The sequence below is a fragment of the Mustelus asterias genome, chromosome 15 (assembly GCF_964213995.1).
Source record: "Mustelus asterias chromosome 15, sMusAst1.hap1.1, whole genome shotgun sequence".
In the NCBI taxonomy this organism is placed as follows: domain Eukaryota; kingdom Metazoa; phylum Chordata; class Chondrichthyes; order Carcharhiniformes; family Triakidae; genus Mustelus; species Mustelus asterias.
In genome coordinates this window covers 97,634,888-97,649,104 of record NC_135815.1, presented here as the reverse complement: position 1 = coordinate 97,649,104, position 14,217 = coordinate 97,634,888, and the positions used below count along the sequence as shown (strand labels likewise).

At 41.4% G+C, this 14,217-nt stretch overlaps 1 protein-coding gene across 3 annotated transcripts in view; it reads left to right on the top strand.

Moving 5' to 3' along the window:
• tasp1 (taspase, threonine aspartase, 1) overlaps positions 1–14,217 on the top strand; it is a 73,363-nt gene that overhangs the window by 37,162 nt on the left and 21,984 nt on the right. For 2 of the 3 annotated variants that reach the window (XM_078230365.1, XM_078230366.1), the window contains 2 exons: positions 1,213–1,291; positions 5,093–5,203. In XM_078230365.1, coding sequence (XP_078086491.1) covers positions 1,213–1,291; positions 5,093–5,203 — 190 coding nt within the window. The remainder of the gene's footprint in view (positions 1–1,212; positions 1,292–5,092; positions 5,204–14,217) is intronic. The other variant, XR_013499690.1, reaches the window with a different exon arrangement.

The following is a 14,217-nucleotide window of genomic DNA, read 5'->3' as shown; positions in this document are numbered from 1 at the left end:
TGAGATAGGTACTGGTCTGTCTGCTTCTGAGGGGGTAACAGTTATACTGTTTTCCCTGTTCTTTCCAACTCGAGGCAGCTGCCTACATATCTCTCATTTCTTCCTTTTTGTGCCGCTTAGCAGTTCTATAGTCCTGGATCACTCAGTCTTTTAGGTAAACTGTTTCTGCTTGGGGAACTTATCATTTCTATTGCAGTCATCTAAGTAATCTATTTCTACTCCTAGAGAAATTCACGCCTGACCATCTTTAGATGGTCACTGGAATGTCCTGATCACTTTCAGAAGCTTGCCTGCCCCTGGAAATGCTGGCTGTTACTAGGCAGATTTCTACATTTCAGGCCTTTATGAATTCCTGTCGCTGTTGCTGCTAAGCAAATCCTCGACCATAGTAAAGAGCAGAAAGATCAAAAATTGAAAGAATGAATAAAAATACAGTAGAATATAAGGTCTAAATGTTATTCTAGTCATTCATCACTGCCAAAGGTTTAGGTGCATTGTGAAAATATTAATTAAAGGATAGATCTGAATTGTATGCTGAATGGGTAGTACGTACAGTAAGCATTGTTATCCGGCACCCTACCAACTGGAATTCCCTGCTAACCGGAATTTCTGATCATCTAATGAGTTGTCACTTTACCAACCGGAAGCATTTAAGTTATCCGGAACCTGTACCTATATACTGTATAATTTTATACTTTATGTTTTAATGTGAAGATTAGAAGTAAGAAGGACACTATTCTTTACTTCCTGAGTACTTGGATTTAGTTCGTGCACTGCATTCCGTTGGTAAATGGGACTCTGTTAACCAGCACCACCCATTCTTCTTGCTTATCGGATAATAGAGATTATACTGCAATGTAATAATAAAGCAAATTGGGGTGGCACAGTGGTTAGCATTGCTGCCTCACAGCGGGACCTGGGTTCAATTCCCGGTCTGTATGGAGTTTGCACGTTCTCCCTGTGTTTGTGGGTTTCCTCCGGATGCTCCGGTTTCCTCCCACAGTCTGAAAGACATGCTGGTTAGGTGCATTGACTTGAACAAGTGCCAGAATGTGGCGACTAGGAGAATTTCACAGTAACTTCATTGCAGTGTTAATGTAAGCCTTTTACTTGTGACAAATAAATAAAACTTTTAGCTTTTTAGAAACAGTTTCTCTCTCTGTTGAAGTTTACTGGGAAATTTTCAACATTCTTGCCTGTATTTGTTTGCAGGCGGCTGTGTATGGCTGTGGTTGCTGGGCAGAAAATACAAGTGGCCCTAATGTGTATTCTACAGCTGTGAGTACATCAGGTATTCGCTACATGTGCAGACATTTTCCCTTTCTAACTATTTTTATTAATGTATGCTCCTTCAAGTAAATAATGGGAGTAATGGCGTGCCAGTGTTTTGCTTTAAAACCTCTTTCCACCCATTATCTAAATGCACACTTGTTCTTCTATGGTGCCTTTATATTCATGAAAATACTTCTAAAATTGGGAGCTGGATCCATGCAGTTTTCGGGAGATAGTCAAAGAAGCAGTGAAAGGTAGACTTTAAACAGTCTTTTTTAGTTGGGGAGAGAAGTAGCCAGTGAATGTGTTTAGGAAAATTTCAATTTGTAAGCAAGTGGTGGCTGAATGCTTTACAAATGATGGAATGGGTGGAAAAGTAGTGCACTGTTGATTGGAATTGGAAAGGTAGACTGTGAGCTGAAGGAACAGGGCTGAAAGAAATTAGCTGGATTTATAAATTGGCCATGATGTGGAGATGCCGGCATTGGACTGGGGTAAGCACAGTAAGAAGTCTCTCAACACCAGGTTAAAGTCCAACAGGTTTATTTGGTAGCACAAGCTTTCAGAATGTCGCTCCTTCTTCAGGTGAGTGAAGAATTGTGTTCACAAACAGGGCATATATAGACACAAACTTAATTTACAAGATAATGGTTGGAATATGAGTCTTTACAGGTAATCAAGTCTTAAAGGTACATACATGTGAGTGGAGAGAGGGTTAAGTACAGGTTAAAGAGGTGTGTATTGTCTCCAGCCAGGACAGTGAATGAGATTTTGCAAGCCCAGGCAAGCTGTGGGGGTTACAGATAGTGTGACATGAACCCAAGATCCTGGTTGAGGCCGTCCTCATGTGCGGAACTTGGCTATCAGTTTCTGCGCAGCAATTCTGCGTTGTGTGTCGTGAAGGCCGCCTTGGAGAACGCTTACCCGAAGATCAGAGGTTAAATGCCCGTGACTGCTGAAGCGTTCCTCGACAGGAAGAGAACACTCCTGCCTGGTGATTGTCGAGTGGTGTTCATCCATCCCCACACCCCCACTTCTTGCCTTCAAACAACCGCACAACCTCAAATAGATCATTGTCCACAGCAAACTACCCAGCCTTCAGGAGAACAGTGACCACGACACCACACAACCCTGCCACAGCAACTTCTGCAAGATGTGCCGGATCATCGACACGGATGCCATCATCTCACGTGAGAACACCATCCACTAGATACACGGTACATACTCTTGCAACTCGGCCAACGTTGTCTACCCGATATGCTGCAGGAAAGGATGTCCCGAGGCATGGTACATTGGGGAGACCATGCAGACGCCACGACAACGGATGAATGAACACTGCTCACCAATCACCAGGCAGGAGTGTTCTCTTCCTGTCGGGGAACACTTCAGCAGTCACGGGCATTCAGCCTCCGATCTTCGGGTAAGCATTCTCCAAGGCTGCCTTCGCGACACACAACAGCGCAGGATCGCTGAGCAGAAACTGATAGCCAAGTTCCGCACACATGAGGACAACCTCAACCGGGATCTTGGATTCATGTCACACTATCGGTAACCCCCCCACGACTTGCCTGGGCTTGCAAAATCTCACTAACTGTCCTGGCTTCAGACGATACACACCTCTTTAACCTATGCTTAACCCTCTCTCCACTCACATTGTCAGTACCTGTAAAGACTTGATTACCTGTAAAGACTCGCATTCCAACCATTATCTTGTAAATTAAGTTTGTGTATATATATATATATATATATATATATATATAATATGCCCTGTTTATAAATTGGAACAAAGCTTTTGCTGACTGAAAGAGAATGGAAGGGTTAAGGAGTGTTGAATGGGACCTAGTATGTGTTCAGATGTGAACAGTGGAGTACTGGATGAAGTAAAAGCTGGCGAAAAGCACAAGCCTGAAGGCCATGACTGCGTGGGTGCCATTTTTCTCCAGTGAGAACAAGGAAATGACTGAGCTTGGGCCAGAGTTGAAATTGTAACACTTTTGATTGCACCAAATTTCTGGAAAGCCTATCCCATGGATTCACCATTCCTTTACAAGAATAAATGACATCATAACTGCACCTGCATCCATCTTGAATTAGTGTCCCTTTATCCTGGAGCTTGCATGAACAACTGCTTGGAGCGATTTTGGAATATTATAACATCACGAGGCTGTTAACAGGAGTCTAATTCAACACACACATTTAAGAGGTTTTTGCAAGTGAAAAGAGAGGAAAAGAGGGCTATGAACAAATTTTAGAGTTTGGGCCTTGGCAGCTGAATACGCGACCAGTGATGGTGATGTGATTAAAATCGGGAATGCTGAAGGCCAGAATTGGAGCTCGTGTGCTCAGACACCTTTTTCAAGCTTGTCAATCAAGCTGAAACCCTACAACATGCAGGGAAAGCCATATTTCTGGGTTTTTTGAGCACTACTGAATCCACACCACTCCCCTCACCTCTCCAAGTGCATTAGCAACTAAAAATAGCCACCACAACGGCTAGAAAAATGAGTCCCTCAAAACTCGCAATCAATGTGGTGAACTTGTAGCAAAACTAAATGGAGTATTAGAAAATATTGCGAAGAAAACCCAGTGCCAAACAAGAGACAGTCTATACTCTAGCTGTACAAGAGTACGGTTAAGCCATATCTAGATTGCCATGTCTTCTGGAATCATTTGAATGGTACAGCAGTGAAGGAGGCCATTTGACCCATCATTCCTTTGCCAGTTATTTGGAAGGTCCATCCAATTGGCCTCATTGCCCTGCCAAAGATTTCTCTAAGTCCCTTTTGAAAGTTATTATTGAATCTTCTTGCGCTACCCTTCCAGATAGCACATTGCAAATCATAACTTGCTACTTTAATATTTACAAAAAAAATTCTCAACTTGCCATTTTTTTCTTTCCAATTACTGGGCTGCTAAGTAGCTGAGCACATGATTAGACCATGTGCTGTTCCACCATACTGCCATTAATACATATTTCAACATTCTCAAATGATTTTAGAAACCTAGGATGCGTTGTTTTACACTTCTTGCTGTCGAGGATGACTTTTAGTGCAGAGAAAGGTCTTCTGCTGTACAGCATGTTGAAGAGAGTTGTTTCCATTGAAAATATTTCATACCAAACTGTTACGAAAGATAACCAAGACTGCTTATTTTTTTTTAATGTCAATGTCACAGCCTGTAAAATCTTCATCATATGGCAGACAGAACAGAAATGGATTTTATTTTTTCTTTTTGCCCTCTAACAGGAGGTTCTTTCATGTTTGCAAATTGAAAACGTGTGTATCTTAATGCAACAAATGTACGTGTGTTCTTTTACATGCACCTGTTTCCAATTTTCTAAGATGAAAGATGTGCCCATCGATAGATCTATATATAAAAAAAAACAATTTTGCTGTGACATACAACAACTGTTTAAGCTTACACTTGGCGTTTTTTGTCCATGAACCCCAAAATTTTCTTGTTGTTTTAAGGCAAACGCGCATGTGGCACTAGTCTTCAGCAGTATATTTGACTTCTGTTGTGGTTCTGTTAGAAGAACCATCCCTCAGATTGACTTTATTTTTTTTTGAAGAATAATTCCATTGTGGTTTGAACAGAGTTCTGACAGAAAACTAAAACGGTAAACACTAGAGTGGCATTCTTAAAAACTACTTTGCTTCAAGTCAACTTTATTTCCCGCAAAAGAAACGTTTTTCTATCCACTCGTTGGCTAATAAATAGTTTTGAAAGCATGTGGCAGCATCTGTTTCTATTCATATAGATATCTTTCTACTCGTGATCTTTTCTGCAAATTATATTTTTAAAAATTTCCCTCTTCTAGGTTGTGGAGAGCACCTTGTACGAACTATGTTGGCCAGGGAATGTTCAGTGGCCCTACAGTCAGAAGATGCCCACCAGGCTCTATTGGAAACTATGCAAAAGAAGTTTGTTCGTAAGTTCCTGGTTTTTTTTCTTTCCTTCTTGTCCAACAGAAATCTCCCTCTCATAGAATCTTTTCAGTGCAGAAGGAGGCCATCCAGCCCTTCAGGTCTGCACTGGCTCTCCCCTGCCTTCCCCTGATAACCTTGCACATTCTTATTTTTTCAGATAGCACTCCAATTCCCTTTTGAATACATCGATTGAACCTGCCCCCACCACCCCCTCAGGAAGTTCATCCTGACTCTCAAAATTTTCTTTGCATCACTTTTACTCCTTTTGCCAATAATTCTGAATCTGTGCCCTCTAGTTCCTGATGCACTCTGGGGTGGGAACAATTTCTCACTATTTACCATATCCATATATCTCTCAGGATCTTGAATACCTCTATCAAGTCTCCTCTCAGCTTTCTTTCTGCAAGGAAAACAGTCCCAACCTCTCCAATCTATCCTCATAGCTACGGTTCTTTATCCCCGGAATCATTCTTTTAAATGTCCACTGTACTCTCTCCAATGCCTTCACATTCTTCCTCCAGTATGGCACCCAGAACTGAGTGCCATCCTCCAACTGATGTCGAACTAGTGTCTTATGCAAATTCAACATGATCTCCTTACTTATACTTAACGCTCCTATACTCAATGCTCCCATTAATAAAGCATAAGATACTATATGCTTTACTAACTGCTCTCTACATGTCCTGTCACCTTCAATGACTTATGTATACAAACACCGAAATCCCACTGTTCCTGCACAGCTTTGAGTTTCTTCCCTTATTTATGCTGCCTCCATATTCTTCCTGCTAAAATGAATCCTTTCACACTTCTCTGCATTGAGCTTTTCTGTTTCTTTTTACCCTGTTTCCAGCCAATCAGCCAATTTCTTATCCAAGTGTCTACTTTCCCTTTCATCCAATGAGTTAGAATTTTGCTCAAGTCTGTTGTGTGGCATTGTATCAAATGCCTTTTGGAAATCCATATACACCACATCAACAGCACTGCCCTTATCAACCTTCTCTATTGCATTCTCAAAAAACTCCAGCAGGTTAGTTAAACATGATTTTCCATTAATAAATCCATGCTGGCTTTCCTTTAATTATCCTGCAATTGTCCACGTGACTATTGATTTTGTCCCGAACTATCGTTTCCAGATGTTTCCCTGTCACTGAAGTCAAACTGACTTATCTTTAGTTGCTGGCTTTATCCTTGCACCCATTTTTGAACAAGGACGTAACATTGATAATTCTCCAGTCGTATGGCGCCACCTTTGTGTCTACACAAGACAGCAAGATTATCACTAGTGCTTCTGTAATTTCCACTCACTCCCCTCAGTACCCTTGGATGCATCTCATCTGATCCTGGATACCTTATCAATTCTCTCCCTACTCTCGCTGCTTTATGGGCTTTCTCTCTCTCTGCAAACTCTTCCTATGGACTCTCGCTGCTCTATGGGCTCTCTGAACTCCTGCAACTTTGAGTGCACCCTCTCCCTCTGTGAACTCCTGCTGCTTTATGGGCTCTCCCCCTCTTTGCGCTCACGATGCTTCTTGGGCTCTTTCTCTCTCTCTCTCTCTCCCTCTCTCTCTGAATTCCTGCTATATTGTGGGCTTCTTCTCTCTCTTTGCAAACTCCTGCTGTTTTATGGACTCTCACACTCCGCTTTGCTTTATGGGTTCTTGCCCTCTCCTCCTCCTCCTTTCCAATTCCCCTTCCCCTCCCCCTTTCCTATCCATGGTTGTGCTAAGTGCGCCAATTGTGGCCTTGCTATTGTTTTATATAAATTCATCATTAAACCTTGACTTTTATATTCTACACCTCTTGCTGTAAAACTCTTTTCTGTTGGCTTTTATTTTTGTGGCCTTAAGGTGATGCTTTTAAGAACTGGTGAACCTAAAGCCTAAATTCCTCTACTTTGCGTCTCCCAACCTTCCCTATTTGAAGTATAATGTGAAACACATTACCTCACTTTTACTGACCTGGAATTCTATTTGTCATGTTTTGCCTAATTGACTATCTATCTGTATGCTATCCTCTTCCCATTTTGGGCACCAATTCCTCAAGTCCCATATCCAAATCGTAGTAAATAGAAGCTTAGGCCAGGGTTTGATGGCCCTGCCATTGTGTTCCACTCCCCCAGCTGAAGCAGAGAGCCATTTAAATCGGCATTCAATGTAGTTAGACCATGATTTCCTGCCTGATTGTGTGTGTGGTGGTGGGGGGGGGGGGGGGGGGGGGTTGTGTGTAAAATCCTGGCCTTGGTGTAATTGAAATAAAAACAGAAAACGCTGGAAATACTCAGCAGGTCAGGCAGCATCTGTGGAGAGAAACAGAGTTGCCGCTTCAGGTCCGTGACCCTTTGTTAAATCTTGTGGTTTGCATGGTGATATTGTTTATTCTTTGAGAGTAGCTTAACAATGCTAGCTCCATCAATTTTCCTTTCGAGCAACACTAAGTAAACATGTTCCTTAATTGAGGTTAGTTGTTTGAATTTGGCTGAATCAGAGCCTGCTGGAAAAACACAGTAAAGGACAAATTGGCCTTACATTTCACAGTGGAATCTACAGGGGAAAGTTGGAGCTAATTCTGCTCTTGGGCAATTGTATAAAACGAATGCAAGCAAAGCTTCTGCTAAATATTTCTGCCTTGTGTTAAGGCATTCAGGATGATGAGCATTTAAGTGCCTCAGCTGCCCATGATGATCATGACGTTTACACTGTCATTTTGCACCAATTTGTGCATATCTTGTTTATGTACAGGTTGAAGCAATAAAAAACTACAGATACTGTTTTACTTATTTTTTTCAAAGTTCAGTTTTGTGTACAAGTTTCTTCTTAAGACTCCTTCCCATTTCGGACCTGGCGTGGTTTAGAGCTACTGTGTTATTTATATTTCAGTTGTCTTGTGTTACTTGGATTTGACTGCTAGCATCTCCAGCCAAGAAATAAGAATGCGGGAATATTCAACAGAGTAGGAGACAACAACCTGGAACAGAAATACTTGACTTCAAAGGGATGGGAAATTAATTCTTTGGAAGAGTGATTGGAAAACTATGAAATTATTGGCCCATTTAATAAATATAAAGAGAAGTTGGAAATCCAGGACAAAGTAGTACCAGAATATATCTTTAACTATGGCTGTTTCCCAGGAAAGATGTCCTGTTGCCAGGACTGGCTGAGAAGCTGTGCAGCACACAAATAACGGAGTGATAATAGAGAGGACAGATGCTCTTGAAATAAGCAAGGCTTTTGAAGATGAAGATGCTTAATTTTAAACTTGGGAGAAATTTCTTGGTAGCTAGCTATCTCCATGACTTTGGAAAGGGCTGAGACTTGCCTGAAAATCTCACTGATAATGACTGCAATGAAAATATTAGGAATGCATGTTGAACAATATAATAGGTAAAATCTTGGTAGTGTATATATAGCCTACATAGACTTTGGAGGGTAGATCATACTTCACTAATGAATGTTTTACGATATAATAGGCAAAATCCTGGTCGTGCATAACCTACAGAGATGCTGGAGGGAAGGTCATACTTAACTAACCTAGTGTTGTAGTGTAATACAGTGCGATGGATTTTCAGAGGGCTTGGACAAGTTCTACGTTGATTTAGCGAAGGAATCATGGAATAAATGGAAAGCCAAGTGACTTAAGTGTTGAATAAATAACCAAGGATGAAACAGGAGGTTAGCATAAACTTTCAAATGGAAGAGCTTGTGCAGGATGTTCTGGTGTTGGCCTTAATGCTACTGATGGGTTACAAAAGTGAGCAGAAGGATGATTCACTTTAGCTAGACTTCAAAGGATTTTATTCATTTTATAAAAATAGGAACTTGAAGTAACCTTGCAACCTCCCTTCCAACGTTGATCCAGACAAGTTGTTCATTATGACAAGTGGTTCACATACCAGGGACGGGCTTTAAAAAAAAGAGTTAGAAATGGATGTTTTATTTTGTACCAATGGAAAATAGATTTGTAGCATAAGTTACCAGGAAGATCATTGAACTGAAAGCTTAAATGGATTTGAGAGAGAACGGATATATTTCTAGAGAGGGAAAATGTAGAGATTTTAGAGTCATGGAGTCATTTTGAAAAGGTTGAGATCATTTAAAAAGCACAGAGCTTTAGCTCGGCCTGTTAACTGTCCTCAGTGAGCCCAGAGTATTGACAGGGCTATTCAATCAGAGAGGGCATGGCATTTGAGCCTCCTCTCTCTGGTGTCACTAAATGTCCACACACCTGCATTTTTCAATTAAACTATTGAATAGACATCATTAGCAATGTTCCATCTTTTAACTCCTCTACACCCACCCCTCTCCCATTTTGCCAGAGCACTGAGACTAATTGTAGCACCCCCAAATACTACCTATCTCAGTTCAATGATCCCATTAGATGTGTAGAATGGAACTTGGAACCCTCTGACCTGCATGTTTAGCTCTGGGTACTGGATTCTCAAAGATTTTCCTTGGTTGAATGATAACAATAATGAAGATGCAGAATGAGGATGACTACATCTAAACAGTGTCATCTTAACATCTGAAACTTTTTTTGTGGCAATTGCTACTGAGCGAGATGGAGACCAGTGGTAATGGTTCTGCAAGAAAGAGCTACTCTGTTGATCCATTTATTAGGTTACTATGGCTGGAACAAAAATCTGTAATCTTGATGATTTTGCTACTTGAGGTAATATGGGAATTTAAGACCAGATGGGGAGACTACAACTCCCCTTTGTGTGCTTGTGTTTTAGTTGGTGTGGGTAAGGGAAGAACAGGAGCAAATTATTTTGCTCAGGATTGATTTCCAGTGTACTGGATCACGTGGGGCTGAATTTCCCACCAACAGGTTTTTGGGGGATGTCGCATGAAATGGGCACGAATAGGCTTCCCGCTCGCCTCAATCTCGCATCGACTATATGATGGGGTAGGTGAGTCCTCAGACGGGCCAATTGTTGGAGCAGGTGTAGGCCATTCAGCCCTTTGAACCATTCAGTAAGTTCATGGCTGATCTGTTAGTGGTCTCAATTCCACTTTCCTATCTGCCCTCATAACCCTTGACTCCCTTTTCCATTGAAAATGTCTTTAACTCAGCCTTGAATAGATTCACTGTTCCAACTGCCACTGCTGTCTGGGAAGGGGATTCCACAGACTAACAACCATTTGAGAGAAAGAATTTCTCCTGATTGCTGTCTCGTCCAGATTGGCTGGACCTCCAAGGAGAGGCAGAAATTTATGGTTAACTTTTTATCCTTGTATGGATTTCACTAAATTATGTGATAGACCAGATCATCCAAGTCATACCTTAACCCTCCAGAATTAGGGGCTTATTAATTGAGATTAAAATTCTTTGTGTACAAAACTAAAGTATTAACTTAGTAGCATGATATAGTGACTTCTAGCTGATAAATTCTTCAGATTCAACTTGCACCCTTAAACTATAACCTCTTGGACACTGAAAAATTGCTTAGAACTCGCAATATAGAGATACCCTTTACTGTACAGAGGGATTTGTTGTGGCACGGTATTAAGTAATAAAGTTTTAAGTTAGGTTTACAAGAATCTATTTTGATATAACTGAGGTAGAACAGCAAAGCATCAGTGCTTATTGCAGCTGCCTATTCTGCAAAACCAAACCCAATAAAATTTGCCCCACAGAAATAGTTCAAATGTCCTACATTTTATAACTGCCTTTCTGTGTACGGGCTTTGTTTCATGGTCAAGATCTGAAGGCTTACATGCCAGTGGAATATTTCATAAAATGCAGATGCATTTTTACTTGTCACTCTTCATAAGTGCTGGGGAGATCAAAGCTGCCCAGTCACTTTTTACTGTCTTCCTGCAAAGGGATGCCATCCAGCAATGGAACAGGCTGTTAGCGGACTCGAAAGAATAGCTTGGCAGGACAGTGGATGTAGCCAGCAGGCAAGAAAGCAGCTTAGTTACATTTGTCCTTCTAGCAACTGATTGTAGTTCTTGCCGTCGGCAGCCAGCATCCTGTTTACAATTTAGATCTGAATCCCTGCGGGAGCTGTGGGCCTCTGGCCAAATTGGGAATGCCTGGCAAAGACATTCAGAGCTCTTTAAGCAGCAGGTGACAGACAAACTGATGGCAGATGTTCATCACTTGTGTAGCTTAAAAGCAGTGTGCAACAGAGGTTGCTAAATTTGGGTTGGGGGGGTGCTGTTGTTCAGAGTAAATATTTTTATTCAGTAAAATTAAGAGTTACTAATTTGGAAGATATTTTGGAAATCGGGTGCGAAGCAAAACAAAATTTCAAAATCCTATTATTGCATATTTTGTTACACGTGTGTTTTGTTTTCAAAGTTATTTTCTTTAACTATTTCCTAAATCTGCCTCATTAAATATGATATGGGCCTCCGAAGAGTAAACTGCTGCAGTGGAGGCACATGAGAGGTTTACATTACTTAAGTATGGTGACGAACAGAATTGTACTTTTTTTAAACAGAGGTTGGATATTCTAATCTTGAATTTATTTAGAATTAAAATCACAAGTAGACAGTTGGCTGTTTATTATTTGAGGTGCAGTTCTCCTTATGTGGATTTCTAAATTAGTCTTTTACCTTTCAACCCTAGCCGCCTTTATTGCTTTATTTCTGTTTTTTGTATGTTCCTCCAAACCTTCCCATCTCAGACCTAGACACTTTTTTTTTTAGCATGTACCATTTGTCTTGTGTTGAATGCAGGATCATTTCAGGATCAAAATCAAAGGATGTAACTTTGGAACAAATATGAAAGCTAACTTATATAATGCACATTTTTTTTGGAGATTAATTTTATTTTTACTGGTGGTCTGAAATGATCAGAAATTAATCACAGATTTATGTCTGCTATGCTGCTCTGCTTAGTTTGTGTGTGTTGACTGTGGACAGCTGTGTTTCACGGGTGTGATGGATCAATGCCATTGTGAATTTGCTTGGGGCTGGTTATTGGTGCTGTGTAAAATCAGACCTGTGTTTAGGCAACTCAAGATCATGAAACAAAATTAAAGACATCATGAATGCTTAAAGGGGAGGTGGTGGGTCATGTGAAGAGGGAAAGAATAGTTCTTGGCTCAAACTATTTTAAATACTTCGGGAAAGGTGGAATTATGCTCAGGTTTTCCCTGATTCAAGGCAGAAGAGTCAAACGGTTTATCATGTTGCAGGTATGTATGTATGTTAACTATATTGTGTAAAATACACAGGTGAAGGGGATTGCTTAATTGAGTACCTAGAGCACCTATAAAGAGAGACGAGTAGGATCGCTGGGCGGTAGGTTGGAAGCAGACATATGAAATGAATTCTGTAAATAAGCCTATTATCAAGAAAAGGATTGACGTCCAATTTCATAATTCACCACATGCTCAAATAGTGACGAGAACAAAAGCATTTCTGCAGGACACTAATTCACAGAATCCTATGGTGCAGAAGGAGGCCATTCGGCCCATCGAGTCTGCACCGATCAAATCCCACCCAGGCCCAATCCCCGTAACTCCATGTAGCTGGTCCCCCGACACTAAGGGGCAATTTAGCATGGCCTAATCTACCTAACCCGCACATCTTTGGACTGTGGGAGGAAACCGGAACACCCGGAGGAAACCCACACAGACACTGGGAGAATGTGCAAACTCCACACAGACAGTGACCTGAGGCCGGGAATCGAACCTGGGTCCCTGATGCTGTGAGGCAGCAGTGCTAACCACTGTGCTACCGTGCCGCCCTAAATATTTACCTCACTGATCCCCCTAGCCTGCGCATCTTTGGACACTAGGGGAAAATTTAGAATGGCCAAACCACCTAACCCACACGTCTTTGGACTGTGGGAGGAAACCAAAGCACCTGGAGGAAACGTACGCAGATATTGGGAGAACATGCAAATTCCACACAGACAATGACCCAAACCGGAAATCGAACCAGGGTCCTTGGCGCTGTGAGGCTGCCGTGCTAACCACTGTGCCACCTTCCCACTGCATTATAATTCATTCTTTAATGAATAGCAGAACAAAATGGCTAGTATTTTAGAGGTTAACCAAACAGGTATCCATTTGACAGTGTCCACTACCCTGCCCTCTTCCATGGGCTTTGACAAAAAAAAAAAATCACATTGTGTGGAACACTGTTTCCTCTTTTGGCAGTTGCTCACTCCTATTGGCACCACTTTCCAACATTTGCTCTTCCTTGTGAATTCCTGTGAACATTGGAAGCGCTGTTGTGTTTGTATTTGTGATAGCCTTGAAAATGAGCATAAAAGGCAAACGTTGGTATGAATTGGGAAGATATCTTGATCATTGGCAAAGTCTAGAGAGACTAGGCACCTGGAAGTATGCCAGCTGCTGAGCTTGACATGCAGTTTCTTTCCACTTTTACTGTGGAAGTAACATTTGCCCTTAATTTTAATGCATCTAGATACTTCCAGTGACGCTACTTACCATAGAATCCCCACAGAAAGAAGCCATCCGGGCCCATCGAGCCTGCACCGACTCTCCGAAAGAGCACCATACAATAGACCATCTGAATTCCCGCATCTTATTTCCAGTGCCTTTACGGATCAGGGGGATCCCTGCACAATAGTCCAGGAAGCATTTCCTGAGTTATAATTGTTTTCTGAATACTCCCATCATTTGGCCATTACACACAGATAGGACCTCCCTATTACAGAAAATGCTGAAGATGCTGGGAGCCCTCTGTTGGAGCCCAGCAGAATCATGGAGGGATGACCATAATGCCCAGCCATTTTACTGACAATATCAGGAAAATCCAAGCCTTCATTTTGACGTGATTGCCGAAAGGAAGGTGAAGGGAAATAGCGTGCAAATTAGAACTTGGAGCATTTGAAATTCTGGAGGTGTAAGGACAGTACTCCAAAATACTTAATTATCCAATCCTTCAGCTGCTATATTAGTTTTCCAACAATTAACTTAAACCATGGTGTTTACTACTTGTATTTTCCCCCTCATTGAGGGATATGGAAACGCAATTAGGTGGGGGGAAAAAATCCTTCCTGGGTGTTGACCAATTAAAGCCATGGGAAATGGAGT